At 49.9% G+C, this 14,193-nt stretch overlaps 6 protein-coding genes across 6 annotated transcripts; 4 read left to right on the plus strand and 2 right to left on the minus strand.

Moving 5' to 3' along the window:
• Positions 1–1,783: 1,783 nt before the first annotated feature.
• On the plus strand, positions 1,784–3,094 carry LCP9604111_1196 (uncharacterized protein; the record flags this gene model as incomplete). The annotated part of the gene is made up of 3 exons (XM_039075683.1): positions 1,784–1,940; positions 2,041–2,231; positions 2,360–3,094. 3 exons carry the CDS (start codon positions 1,784–1,786, stop codon positions 3,092–3,094), a joined length of 1,083 nt encoding a protein of 360 aa, XP_038933744.1.
• Positions 3,095–3,966: 872 nt separating this feature from the next.
• On the plus strand, positions 3,967–5,992 carry LCP9604111_1197 (uncharacterized protein; the record flags this gene model as incomplete). The annotated part of the gene is made up of 5 exons (XM_039075694.1): positions 3,967–4,916; positions 4,968–5,148; positions 5,209–5,303; positions 5,359–5,664; positions 5,719–5,992. The coding sequence occupies 5 exons, from the start codon at positions 3,967–3,969 to the stop codon at positions 5,990–5,992; spliced, it is 1,806 nt and encodes a 601-aa protein (XP_038933745.1).
• Positions 5,993–6,608: 616 nt separating this feature from the next.
• Positions 6,609–7,628, minus strand: LCP9604111_1198 (FAD synthase; the record flags this gene model as incomplete). Its single annotated transcript, XM_039075705.1, has 1 exon — positions 6,609–7,628. One exon carries the CDS (start codon positions 7,626–7,628, stop codon positions 6,609–6,611), a length of 1,020 nt encoding a protein of 339 aa, XP_038933746.1.
• Positions 7,629–8,020: 392 nt separating this feature from the next.
• On the minus strand, positions 8,021–8,794 carry LCP9604111_1199 (uncharacterized protein; the record flags this gene model as incomplete). The annotated part of the gene is made up of 3 exons (XM_039075716.1): positions 8,021–8,555; positions 8,628–8,671; positions 8,726–8,794. 3 exons carry the CDS (start codon positions 8,792–8,794, stop codon positions 8,021–8,023), a joined length of 648 nt encoding a protein of 215 aa, XP_038933747.1.
• Positions 8,795–9,190: 396 nt separating this feature from the next.
• Positions 9,191–11,617, plus strand: dbp4 (RNA-dependent ATPase HCA4; the record flags this gene model as incomplete). Its single annotated transcript, XM_039075727.1, has 1 exon — positions 9,191–11,617. One exon carries the CDS (start codon positions 9,191–9,193, stop codon positions 11,615–11,617), a length of 2,427 nt encoding a protein of 808 aa, XP_038933748.1.
• A 599-nt stretch (positions 11,618–12,216) lies between these two features.
• On the plus strand, positions 12,217–14,063 carry LCP9604111_1201 (amino acid permease; the record flags this gene model as incomplete). The annotated part of the gene is made up of 5 exons (XM_039075738.1): positions 12,217–12,539; positions 12,594–12,795; positions 12,852–12,893; positions 12,947–13,095; positions 13,157–14,063. 5 exons carry the CDS (start codon positions 12,217–12,219, stop codon positions 14,061–14,063), a joined length of 1,623 nt encoding a protein of 540 aa, XP_038933749.1.
• Positions 14,064–14,193: the final 130 nt, after the last annotated feature.

The following is a 14,193-nucleotide window of genomic DNA, read 5'->3' on the forward strand; positions in this document are numbered from 1 at the left end:
ACGATCTTGATAAGCTAATAATAATGATATTTACTTAATATATCGGGCTTTTTGATGATCACTTTAGCGAACGGGAAGAAGATAAGAGGTTAAATAAGAGAAGATGAATACTACCATAGGAAGCTAGATAATTCACTACTGCGCATTAAGATATAGAACGAAACGCGAGGAATGATGCTATCTACGTGAAGCTTTTAGTAGATCTTACAAACTAGCGAATATACGGAAAAGAGAATCGAAGTGATATATAGATATATCCGTGGAAGTTGACCGCTGTTAAAGGGTCGTTTCTACGAGCTACTTGCTGGTGAGATCCTATACAGCGAACCTTCTGGGCCCAAACCTAACGATCCGAATACCATCAAAGCTCAAATCCTCCTGTGACGATCTAGGAAGGATCGTACTTGCCAAACGAGGCAGGAACAGTCACGTCCTCGTACTTGCCAAACGGGAATTAAGCGAAGACAAACGCGAGGGTATAAGAAGGGAAGAACGCGCACTCAGATAGTTTCTCTTTTTCCTTTCTCCTCCGTACTTAGAATTTGGTTGAATTACACTCCTTTCTTCTGAATCGAATTGGCTCGTAACACCTCCGACAACATAAGGCAGACCATAAATTTGAAGACACCTTGAATAAATTTGGTTATATAATACTTCCAGTTGTGGTTACGTGCACATGCCAAGATGCCGAGCGTTTCAGAGGGAACGGAACGATCCAATGACATTCGGTTATTGTTCAGCCGAAGAGGTCAGTGCAGTGGTCGCGCGACTTGGGTGATTCTCACCCTGATTCTCACCCTGTCTATAGCGCACTCATCTTTATCACCCCCGATCGCGCGACCGTAAAGCGGCGCTCACCCATTTCTCACCCGGGCGACACCCACCCAACTATTGACTGCATATAAGCCACACGTCGGTGAGTTAGTAGTTGGGTGGGTGACCACCAGCGAATCCTCACTGTTGTATGTTTTTCTTCCTTTTTTGCACCTGAATTAGATCAGACCAATCACTCGCACTCGATGGTTTTTTTTTAAGACTATGTATGTATTGAAGAGGGGACCCTGGGATAGGGGCACCGACAGCCCTGCCTGCGAAACAGGTGTGAGAGCAGAGTCGTCACTGGGAGTAGTAGGGTGCTAGAGAGGAGAACACAATGGGGTAACTACTGAGAAGTGAAAGTGGAAAGGTGTCTGCGTTGCTATCTCCGCCTCTGGGGTGCTTTTATATCACATGACCGCCTAGTCATCCTGCTCTGGAAACCCCCACGTGCAGTATGGATGTAGTTAGTGGAATGTAGTCGCTTGTAACTTTCTTCAATCACGAAAACGGCTGTCTCCACTGGTACAGGAGGCAGTCTGTGGTTGGCCATGTCTACCCTAATTGGGATCCTTTCTGTTTATTTTTCTCGAGGCTATCTTTCATCCAAGGTCTAAGTAGTCCAAGCTGATCAGCCAGATTTCGGGTATACCCCATACATATCACGTGATGCGCTTCCCCACGGCTTTCCTATTCCGGCCTTCCCCGCACTTCTGCATATCCATCTCGCACCCCGAGCATTTCGGATAGCCACGGTTAAGGGCTATGCGGAACTGGTATGGCAATCCCGGCTCTTTAAAATGGCGTTTCTCCCCGTTTTGGGTTTCCTGAATTCAAGCGATTCAGCGTTGTTCTCCCCCTTGGACTTGGAATTGTGAACCCGTCAATCATTATTCTCTAAGCGTATAACACTCATCACCTACCATTTGTCTTCGGCATCAGACAGCAAATTACATTGATCAAGAAAATGAGTCTTCGAACAGCCGTGTCTCTCCCGCGCAGGGCGACTTGTTTCTCTGCGTCCGCAGTGAACGCCCGACGCTGGCCGTCCAGCAAGGCCCGAGCCTTTTCCACAACTACGCAACGCGATGCGACGTGGGGGTTTATCGGGCTAGGACAGATGGGTATGTTTTGAGATCGGCCGCGAGGACCTCGGGTATACAACCTCGGCTATACAATGGACTGTGGGATGTTGTTTCCAACTGCATTATCTAACTACATTAGGCTACCATATGGCCAAAAACCTGCGCGCCAAGATCCCCGCATCCGATACCTTGATCGTGCGCGATGTCAACGAAGATGTTATGAAACGATTCGTTGCAGAGGCTCGGGAGGCCGCACAAAACAATGGCGCAGGCGTCAATGAAGGCCAAGTCGAGATCGCGAAGAGTGCGCGCGAGGTCGCCGAGAAATCGGTGAGTGGCTACCACCCCTACGGGTTCAGCCTGTGGCTGAGCTAGTGGCTTCTCTGCATAAACCGCGCTTCATATACTTGTGTCCTTCTAGGGTCTGATAAATATGCTTATCTCTGTCTGCCGTTTAGATAGTCATGGTTACCAGTCTCCCAGAGTCTCAACATGTCATTGAGGTGTTTCATTCTATCCTTAAAGATGGAGCGCTGCCACCGCTCGAGCAGGAGCGTCTCTTCATCGACGCATCGACCATTGACCCCGTCACATCTAAGGATATCGCAAACGCCATCCACACCACGCAAACCGGCCGATTCGTGGATGCCCCTGTATCGGGAGGTGTTGTCGGTGCTCAGGCAGGAACGTTGTCATTCATGTTTGGCGCCTCTTCACAATCAAGCGAGCTGCTTGAACGCATCCGCAGTGTCCTCGCTTTGATGGGTAAAAAAGCTTGGCATCTTGGTGAGCCCGGCGCTGGCGTGTCTGGCAAGCTCGCCAATAACTACATTCTGGCTCTGAACAATATCGCCACTGCTGAGGCTATGAACCTCGGTGTTCGCTGGGGACTCGACCCTAAGGCGTTGGCTGAAATGATCAATTCGTCTACTGGTCGTTGCTGGCCCTCTGAGGTTAACAATCCCGTTCCTGGTGTCGTTGAGACAGCCCCCGCATCCCGTGGATATGAGGGCGGATTCGGGGTGAGCCTTATGCACAAGGATCTTCGTTTGGCTCTTGCGGCTGCGGAGCAGTCTAATACTCCTCTCGCCCTGGGTGCTCAGGCTCGTGAGGTGTACAAGGCTGTCGAGGAGGAGTATCGTGGTAAGGATTTCTCGGTGGTTTATAAGTGGTTGCAGGAGAAGTCTCAATAAGTTCTCCTCATTTTAGGTGAAGTTTCCTGGGTATTTTTCCTTTCGATGTCTCCCCCGACTCAGTACCTGCTGCTCTTTCTCATAGATGTGGATTTCAGGATATAAAATTACAATATAGCATTCTTCTACTCAATGGAATTGAGTCTAGGATTTCCATTTTGTGTTTCTACATCTTCAGAGCATATACAATATTCAATATCAATGGTTGATGTTCTGCAGCTTTCAGGTACACGGGATATAGTTGTCTCTCGCCCCATGTGACTTCCCTTTCTCTTTCCCCCCCAAACACGCCAACGCCCCTCATAGCTCCTTCTCTTCCTATTCTTACGCTCTTTCCTTATCCGACATCTGCCATTCTTTCTTCTTGCGTCTCCTCCCATCCTCTCATTCCACCTCCATCCTATTCCTTCATCCCCCTATCCCTCCATTTACTCTGCCATCGGTCCTGTCCTGGCCCATTTATCCCCTTGTCGATTTCAAGGTCATCCAGACTTTCATTCCGTATACCTCATCCCCACCTACCTCTTCCTTCGTTTCGAGTTATCATCAGACGCCTTGTAGCCTGAACAGACGGAAGGTTGCATCCTCGACAACAAGTAAGTCTTCCACTCAATTTTGCCATGTCCTACTAGCCTACCGGTCCTCGTTCTGGCTGACACTGGCACACTTGGATAGCAGCTAGACTTTCTTCTCAGAATTGTCTATATAATTTGGTGCAGGAACTCAGGTGAGTTTCCTGCGGTTGGCACTATGCCATTGAGGAATTTTGTCAAATGGAGGCTAAAGGGGCTGCCCATCAAGCCTTCTTCTTGTCTGCCAATTCCAAAGAATCAGCTGACAAAATCCTTCTCTTTCAGCATACGCCCTTCGTCATGCACCCTCAGGGCTCTCAACACACAAGCTCCTCTGGTTCTGGCTCTTGTCAGACATCAAGCTCCCAGTCTGCACAATACCCCCAAGAGCCTCGTACACCCTATGGTCCCAGGTACCACCAATCTACCAATCCGAGTTCTATTGACAGCAGTGGTGCAGGCCTGACCAATCTTTTCAGAGGATTAAATCTGCAGAACTCTCGTCCCAAATTCAACGGCTCAAAGGGCACCGCACCCGTTCAAATGAACACAAACATGGACTGGTCGAATACCAACCGTGCATACAACAGCCCATTCATCCTGGTTCCGAATTCCACCGTTTTCAATGGCGTTCCGACCGTCTCTTCCTTTGTTCCTAACGGTGTCTCTGGTCAGACTGATCAGATGGGCCAATTCTCGTATCTTCCAACGGGAGTCTACCCCAACGTCAATCCTGTGATGGCTGGTGGATACTCGTCGTGGCCCTACATGATGAACTACGACATGCAGGATGGGACGACCAACAAGCAAGCATGGGTGTCTGAGGGCCAGAAGGGAGTTCAGGGGGAGAACAATGGACAAATAAATTACTATCCCTCTGCTCTTGTTTCTGGCATGGATGGCAGTTCCATGTCTGGTTACTCTTATGGAGGCATGGTTCCCTCGCAGCTTGGGTCGCTCTCGCTTCCCCTCCAAATGATGAAGACTCCCAACGGTTACGTCGTTCAAGATCTGGAGGCTCTAACTCAACAAGATCCTGCCATCCCACGCGCGGTGCCTGCCATGTGGACTAACCCGTCTGAGCTGACACTCGCCAAGTGTCTGGAAAATCGCGAGGGTATAACCAATGTCTACATCCGAGGATTCCTGCCCGAGACCACTGATGAGATGTTGCATGCCTACGCAGCTCGTTTCGGAAAGATTGAGCGTTGCAAGGCCATCGTGGACCTGGATACCAGTCTTTGCAAAGGGTACCTACTCCACAAAACTTCTTTCCGATAATTTATTCTAATCTTTTGCAGATTCGGTTTTGTTCAGTATTACAGCTTCGAATCCTGCGAGAACTGCATTCGCGGTTTCTTTTACCTCGGCTACCAAGCCAGCTTCGCCCAGAAGTCTCGCAACTCTCGCCTGAAGGATCTGGAGGACAAGTCTTCTACCAATATATACTGCACCAACATTCCAATCGATTGGACTGAAGCCGTGAGTTATACAAACCCCCACACGCTTGTCTGTCCTGTTGAATTCTAATTAGTTTATCAGGACCTGCGTCGTCATTTCGAGCCATGGCGTGTGGTTTCGGAAAAGATCAGTCGCGATGAGAAGACAGGTGTGAGCAAGGAAGTGGGCTTTGCACGGTAAAAAAGCAAATTCCTTCCTTGACTCTCATGACCTTTTCTGACTGGTTTACAGCTTCGAAAACCGTGATGTTGCCGAAAAGGTCCTGATGGAATTCCACAACGTCACCAAGGACGATGGGGTAAAGCTGCTTCTGCGCTTTGCTGATACCAAAGCGCAAAAGATCCTGAAGCAACAGAGCAACGAACGTCGTGCTTACCGCGCCGGAGAATATAACTACTCGGTTGAAGTGGTTCAGGGATCTACTCCATCCCCTGGGATGAAACGTGGCTCTCATCTTACTCCAAACTCTCAAGTCAGCTATACCTCTCCAGCTGGTGTGGGCGCTAACTGGACCCCGGCAACTTCCATCTCCCCTTGGTATGTCTAAATACTTGAACTGCATTCCAAAACTCATTCTAATCGAGCTCACAGTCACCCGCACATGAAGAATCCATCCAGCAGTGCACGAAGCAGTTCCTTGTCGTCTCGGAGCCTCAATGCTCTTGACCACACGCCCGCCTATCGCAGTCGAGCCTTGTCCCTGAACCGCGGCTCTTACACTGATCTCTCTGGTGGTTCTTCCAAGACCGCCATGCCGGACTCGCCGACTATGGGGTCTCGTAAAGAGAACATCAGAGCGGGCTCTGTATCCCCCGCTTCTTCTTCTCCCATGATCATTCTCTCCCCAGCTCGCTCGTGCACTTAAACCAGCCGTGCAACGTGCTCCCACGCATATATGTATTTGCATGGGATGCTTTACATCATCTTATCACTCGGGGTAAGATGATCAGCACCTCTCCAGGGTGCTCTCCAATATCCAAATGCGCAGCATCTGTTACCATTCGCAGAATGTATCGACGATGTATAGCTCAGCCTTGCTTTTTTATGATTGTTCTACGATTCACGATTCATGATTCACGATATGATATTCGGTTGCTTTCTGTTTACGACCCTTCGTGGCATTTTTAGATGACTCTACGCGGTATCATTATGGAGTTCGATCTGCATTTTTATCAAGTTTCATGGGAGGATGGGAAAAGCTTTTTTTCTTTCTTTCGCAGTTATATGGACTTTACATGTTTTCAGCATATGTGACAGACAAGATGCATGTTTCAAGACTTCGTTCAAAGAACGCTATCGCACCTTATTGGGTTGCGCAGTCTAATATGATATTATTCAAGATGAAAAATACTCCATGTAAGGTCCATGTTCAAGATCCAAAGTGCGTGAGCACAATTGTGACGTGGAGGGCAATCTATCCGAAAAGGCTAATGAGATAGGAATCTCGATCTACACAGGTAAGACAATCCACATTATTCGGGTCAATTGCGCCCAAGTCTCTCCTCCAGATCCTCGGTGAGCTGATAAGCAGGAAGATACTGTCCATCAAGCTGAGCCCCAAGCCGCAATCTCGGATTAGGATGGGTATCAGACGTGCCACCAAGACTAGTATATCCCTCGTCATAAAGCGAACAGTACTTCAAATCCAGATGCCGAATGAACGCCCAGATCTCCGCATAATGCCAATCAATCATGGGATGCACGCGTACGAAATCCGGCCACCCCCCGTCCGTCCGATCAAAGTGCGTCAGCTGTGTGCCATGCGGATCCGTCCGCCGCGTACCAACAAATATCGCCCGGATCCCAGGGTGGTGCGCCAGATAATCCTCAAAGCTCGAGCGGAGCGTCGAAGCCGGCGGCGCAGTCGTGTACTTTGCAATATCGAGATGATAAGCTTTAGCGGAGGAGATGACGAAGTCTTCGACTTCATCGAAGGGATCAGGTGGGAGGGCATAAATCGCCGGGATGACCTTCGCCGCGGCTATCTGGGCTTCGGTGTCGAGGTCTGCGGGGGAGGGGGTTGTATCGGTTGTGTTTGCATTTGCGGTGGGGTGTGGGTCATTGCCGGCATGGATTGGATGCAACCCGGCCAGAAACAGAATTAGCAGGACTAGACAGTCCTTGCCGCCGTTGTAGGAGACGGATAGTTCCGAGAGCTTGTATCGCTGCAGCGCGGTGCTGACTACTTCTAGGGAGATGCGCGTCTGCCGTTGCACGGAGGCCAGCAGCGTGTCCGGGGCGTGGGGTTCGTTTAGGAAGGCTTGTACGCGGGCGTGGATGCGTGAGATCACGGTGGGGAGAGGAGGAATTGTTTCATCGCTGGTTGAGTCGTTGAGGGGTTGTTTGTTGCTGTGAGGTGTTCCATTCTGGTTCGGCTCGGGCTCTTGGTTGGGAGGGGCTGATGGTTTCAATGGTTCGGATGTTGCTGGTGGTAGTGGTGGGAATGGTTGAAGGTGATCTTGCGGCCGGAAAGGCGCATGTTTTGGAGTTGTTTCAGTCATGCTTGTGTTGAGGTGAGGTTGACGGAGCGAGGTTTGGGGCGGGGTGTGGGTTTCTCGGGGAGACACAACTTAATCCACTGCGGGGATACAAAGCCGATGTCAAGCATGTGTAGACATACTCTATGTATACATAGATCTAGATAATTGAAGGTCGATATAAACCAATTTGGGAACTTCCCGGAACCCCCGCGCCTCACCGCGGTTCCTCGGTGGAACTCGGTAGATTCTCGTGGATCTGGATACCGCGAACAGCCTAGGCATATATGATTCATGATACAATTTACTGAATGCACCTTGAAAAAATGCTTAATTGCGGCCGTGGCCGTGACAATTCATAAGTAGATCCCTAGACGCCGGTAACGCTCAGAAGGGAAAAAAAAATTAAAGTCAAATCAGCCCAACACCTTCATCTTCTTCTTCTTCTTCTTCTCATCACCACCAGGTTTGCGCCCCTTCTGGAAATCCCGCCAGCTACCAATGCGCTCTTCGCGCGTCTCCTCCCACTTCTTGTCATTTTCGCGCTTGCGCTTGCGTGCCTCGAGCTCTTCTTCTTCCTTGCGTTGCTCACGACCTTCCTCCTGCAAACGTGCCTTGAGCTGTCGCCGGCGTCGCGCTTCTTCATCCAATAGCACGCTGATTGTCTTCTTCCGCCACTCAACCTTGAACTCCTCGGTTTTAAGCTCGGGGGAGTCGAGTGTGTACTTGTGTTCACGAATCAACAGGCGGCGCGCATCGGAGATACATTCGTCCAGGTATTCGCGTTGCTTCTCGTCTAGAAGAGCTTCCTGTGCCTTATTGAGGCGATCGAAGGCATCTGGAGCAGCGGGGTTCTTGGTCTTGTCGGGGTGGATCAGGAGGGAGATCTTGCGGTATTGGACTTTGATGTCTTTTTCTGTAACACCGGGTTGGAGGTCCAGGACGGCGTAGCTGCAGTGGGTTAGTGTATGTAAAATATATAGAGGGGCATTATTCTATTGTAGATATTAAGATTAGACGTACGAATCGAGCTTGAATGCCGAGCGAATGCGATCGATCTCAACATCCTGTGTCGCGTGTCAGTCGCAATCTAGATGTATACCATGTGGAGGAGGGCATACCTTTTTAAACTCGGAGGCCTCTTTCTCTAGAGCTTCGAGAAATTCCTGGTCTGGCTCGTCGTCCGACATATTGCCTTCTGCGGATTCTTTTGAGGTAGGAATGTTCTTGCGCTCAAGAGAGTACGACCTCAAAAAAGATAAGACAGCGGGCTTATCGGTCGCTGAGTCAGCGCCCGGGGCCCGCTGCCGGACCTGGCAGCAACATACAAGAGTAGCAGTCTCCTTGTCTCTCTCATTAGCGAAGACTATCATTGTCATGTACAAACATCTAGTCGGCCAAAAATCATATTAGATATTCCATCCAAGACACGATTACAAATAAGCTGAAGACATCAAAATATCTAGTAGTTATTAGATATCAGAGCTCCTTACCGCTTTCCCTACCGCCTTTGTTTTTCGCTCCCAAGAAGAAAAAAAAGATGTTTTCACCGCCCGCTACTTTCAAGATTCAACTCAAACCACATCATGGCGCCACGAGCAGTTAAAGGGAAGTCAAAGCCTCACCAGGAGACAGGAAGGGTCTTGAAACGAAAGCGTGGCGAGGATAGCTTAGCTACACTCATCAAGCAGGTCGAGGACCTCGACCTCAAAACCCCCGTCAAAAACTTCTCCGATCTCCCACTCTCCGAACCAACAGCCAAAGGCCTCGCAGCCTCTCATTTTAAAACTCTTACCGACATTCAATCGCGTGCTATCAATCATGCGTTCAAGGGACGCGATATCCTCGGTGCCGCCAAAACCGGTAGCGGAAAGACCCTCGCCTTTCTAGTGCCCATCCTCGAGAATCTTTATCGCAAGAAGTGGACTGAGTTGGATGGTCTCGGTGCACTCGTTCTCTCGCCTACGCGTGAACTAGCAATCCAGATTTTCGAGGTGCTTCGCAAGATCGGGCGATACCATAATTTCTCCGCTGGATTGATTATCGGCGGAAAGAGTTTGCGCGAGGAACAAGATCGTTTAGGACGCATGAACATTTTGGTTTGCACACCCGGCCGCATGTTGCAGCATTTGGATCAGACAGCTATGTTCGAGACGAATAACCTGCAGATGCTGGTGCTGGACGAAGCCGATCGTATCATGGATATGGGTTTCCAGAAGACTGTCGATGCTATCCTCGACCATCTCCCCAAACAGCGCCAGACTATGCTTTTCAGTGCCACACAGACCAAGAAGGTCGGTGATTTGGCTCGTTTGAGTCTGCAGGAACCTGAGTATGTCTCGGTCCATGAATCAGCCGCCTCCGCCACTCCCTCCACTCTCCAACAACACTACACCGTTACTCCACTCCCGCAGAAGCTTGACACCCTTTGGAGTTTCATTCGCAGCAACCTAAAATCTAAGACGGTGGTCTTCTTGTCATCAGGCAAGCAAGTTCGCTACGTATACGAATCACTAAGACAATTGCAGCCTGGTATTTCCTTGCTCCATTTGCACGGGCGGCAGAAACAGGGTGGACGATTGGATATTACCACTAAGTTCTCTCAGGCTCAACACGCTGTCCTTTTCGCTACCGATGTTGTTGCTCGTGGTCTGGATTTCCCTGCTGTCGATTGGGTTATCCAAATGGACTGCCCCGAAGACGCCGATACCTATATTCACCGTGTCGGACGGACGGCTCGTTACGAGCGTGTTGGTCGTGCGGTGCTCTTCCTAGACCCTAGCGAGGAGAAGGGATTCCTCAAGCAGCTCGAGCACAGGAAAGTTCCGATTGAAAATATCAATATCAAATCGAACAAGCAGCAGAGTATCAAGAACCAGCTGCAGAATATGTGTTTCAAGGATCCAGAGCTGAAATACCTGGGCCAGAAAGCCTTCATCTCCTACGTCAAGTCGATTTACGTGCAAAAGGACAAGGAGACCTTTAAGATCAAGGAGCTTCCGTTGGAAGAGTATGCAGCCAGTCTGGGTCTTCCCGGTGCTCCGCGTATTAAGTTCATCAAGGGTGACGATGCGAAGGAGCGGAAGAACGAATCTTGGCGAATGGCACAAATGTCCGATGATGACTCAGACGCAAAGACGAAGGATAAGAAGGACGAGAAGGAAGTGCGGACACGGTACGACCGTATGTTCGAGCGACGCAACCAGGGCGTGTTGGCGGAGCACTACTCGAAGCTCATCAACGACGATGGCACGATGGTGGCTACCGATGCCCCCAAGGATGCCGTAGAAATCGACGACGAGGCCGACGAGGATGCCGACTTCCTCTCGGTCAAGCGTCGGTTCGCCGCAGGCGATGCAGAACTTGGCGGGAAGAGCGATTCTTCCGACTCGGAAGATTCCGATGCGGAGCCAAAGATCAAAGACACCAAGGGTGTCAAGATGGTGCACTTGGACGGCCAGGACCCACTACTCATCGACTCGAAGCGACGCGAGAAGCTGCTCAAGTCGAAGAAGAAGCTCCTCAAGTTCAAAGGCAAGGGTACGAAATTGGTCTACGACGACGACGGCAATGCCCACGAGGTGTACGAAATGGAAGACGAGGACATGTTCAAGGCCCGCGGCGACGCCAACACCCAGCGCGAGAAGTTCCTCGAAGGCGAGACGGAGCGCACACGCCAGGCCGATATCGAGGACAAGGAGGTTATGCGCGAGAAGCGACGCGAGAAGAAGGAGAAGCGCAAGGCGCGCGAGCGTGCCGAAGCCGAGGCCGAGGCCGCGATGTCGGAGGAGGAAGACGGCCTCTCGCATCTCCCCCATGTGCCTTTCGAGATCCCCGGTTCCGATTCAGACTCTGGCTCCGAGCGCGAGCCACGGCCCAGCAAGAAGCAGCGTGTCTCTTTTGCCGAGCCGGACAGCGACGACGACAAGCCCAAGAGCAAGAGCCAGGCTTCTGCCAAGCCTATCGAAACGCTGGGAGATCTGGAGGCTCTGGCCAGTGGATTGCTTGGTTAATGTATATTTCATGGTTTCATGTGTTTGAGGTCTTTGATGGCGTATGTTTTCCAACCAAAAAAATCTCTTTCCCGGCGAGGTTCAAAAGCATAGTGAATATGAAAGCGATAATTTCCAGATGTGTATAAACTATCTCATACATGTCTAAATAAGCTCTAAAAGCCTCCTAAATGTAGTATGTGTGCCTGAACTACCTACTCCGTACCTGTAACCCTATAAAATCTTACCCCAACACCAAATGTGGGGGCGGACATTTCCTTGACACATCAACGTCACATTTCGTACGTTAAGCCCTGTGTACTCATCGATGGCTTCAATCACGCCATCGAGGAAGAAAAGTCTTGCTATGTGGTTTTTATCTTCATCGTGTTCATCTTGATCTCAACTGTTCCCGGTCAATGTGCCTAATATAACTTAGTGCTACCATAAACGCCAAGGGGTTGTTGCCAAGTGTGGGTCACGCGACTTAGGGCTGAATCGTCTTAGTTCATACATACCAACCCGGACAGGTGAGAGATGATATTGTTTGACCTTTCTTTTCATGTTTTGTGCTAAGACAAAGTTAGTGGATACCTCCGTATCCATATTCATTCTATATCATGGCCGACATCGAGAAATACCCGGCAGCAGAGCCCTCCAAGGTTCCAGACACAAAAGCCGATGATGTCCCGGCAAACCCATTTGTCAACGCAGACAAGCTGGCTCGCCGATTGTCTGGGCGTCAGGTGCAGATGATCGCGATTGGCGGTACCATCGGCACCGGTCTATTCCTCGGAACGGGATCGTCACTTTCTAAGGGCGGGCCTGCTTCGACTCTCATTGCATATGCTATTTGCGGTGGTATTGTCTTCATCACTATGCTGTGTCTCGGCGAGATGGCGGCATTTATGCCTGTTGCTGGATCTTTCTGTACTTATGCTGGGTGAGTATTAGTTACTTGTTTTTTCAGCCGGATGATTACTAACTTGCTCTATAGTCGCTTCGTGGATGATGCGCTTGGATTCGCATTGACTTGGAATTATTGGTTTAATGATGCTGTCTCTACTGCATCGGATATCATTGCTTTACAGCTTTTGTTGCAGTATTGGACGGATCATTTCCCAGGTTGGGCAATTAGTCTAATCTTCTTGGTTGTTGTCATTTTATTGAACGTCCTATCTGTAAAGGTTTATGGCGAGGTATGTCTAGATGACTTACACTCTATTACCCACCTGATCTAACTGTCCCTATCTAGGTTGAATACTGGTTGAGTTTACTCAAAGTCATCACTATCATCGTGAGTGCTATCCCTTACACAATACGCGCACGCCCAGCTAATTATCTTTCTAGATCTTCATTATTCTGGGAATTGCTGTGAACTGCGGCGGAAATACAGACCACGAATATATCGGCGGCAAGAACTGGCATAAAGGCGATGCACCCTTCGTCGGTGGAATCGGTGGCTTTGCATCCGTATTTGTCACAGCCTCCTTCGCATAGTATGTGAACTCATTTTATCATTGGTTCTGCTCAATGAGCTCCATTCTAACAATCGAACAGCGGCGGCACCGAATCCATCGCCATCACAGCCGGTGAAACCAAAAGCCCCGCGAAAACAATGCCAAAAGTCGTCCGCAACGTCTTCTGGCGTATCCTTCTTTTCTACCTCCTTTCGATCCTCATCGTCGGCCTAAATGTACCGTATGACTACCCAGGCCTCTCAGACGGCGACACAAAGACCAGCCCTTTCACAATTGTCTTCCAGCAAGCTGGTTCCGCTGTCGCTGGCAGCTTCATCAACGCTGTCATCATGACTTCGGTCATCTCAGCGGCGAACCATGCCCTCTTCGCCGGATCTCGGCTTCTATTCACTCTCGCCGTCGATGGATATGCGCCCAAATTCTTCGGTCATCTCAATCGATTCCAAGTTCCGTGGGTGGCTGTCCTCGCGACATCTGTTATCAGCGGTCTCTGCTTCGGGGCCAGCTATATCGGCGCTGGAAAGTTGTGGTCCTGGCTGCAGAATATCGTCGGCGTATCAAACCAGCTCTCGTGGATTTGTATCGGTCTTGCTTCTCTGCGGTTCCGCTCGGCGATCCGGGCTCAGGGGCTTGAGCATCTCCTTCCCTTTAAAAATTGGACTTATCCGTATGGTCCGATCTTTGCTGTCGGGCTTAATATTGTTCTGGTTCTGGTTCAGGGGTGGAAGTGCTTCAGTCCGCATTTCAAGCAGGTCGACTTTGTTTCGTATTATATTGAGATTCCGATCATGATTGCCATGTTCCTCGCTTGGAAGCTGGTCAAGCGAACTAGCTTTGTTAGGAAGTCTAGTATGGATTTGATGACGGACCGATATGATCCTTCTCAGGAGGATGGGTACGGGGATGGGCCTGAGGGTCCGGTTACGGAGAAGAAGAAGGGTGCCTGGCGTAAAGCTCAACGGTTTGGGCAGTGGTTATTCTTTTAGTCTTGCTTTTCTTTATTCTGTGAAAAATCGTATTTCGTTTCTTCCAGTTCTTAGGCTTTGTATAACACCTCTTCCACTAAGCCGTTCAAGGGTAAGCTTGTAGTCGCTTTTGACACAGCGGTGTCGTAGG

This window comes from Penicillium roqueforti (assembly GCF_015533775.1).
Source record: "Penicillium roqueforti strain LCP96 04111 chromosome Unknown scaffold_01, whole genome shotgun sequence".
Classification (NCBI taxonomy): Eukaryota; Fungi; Ascomycota; class Eurotiomycetes; order Eurotiales; family Aspergillaceae; genus Penicillium; species Penicillium roqueforti.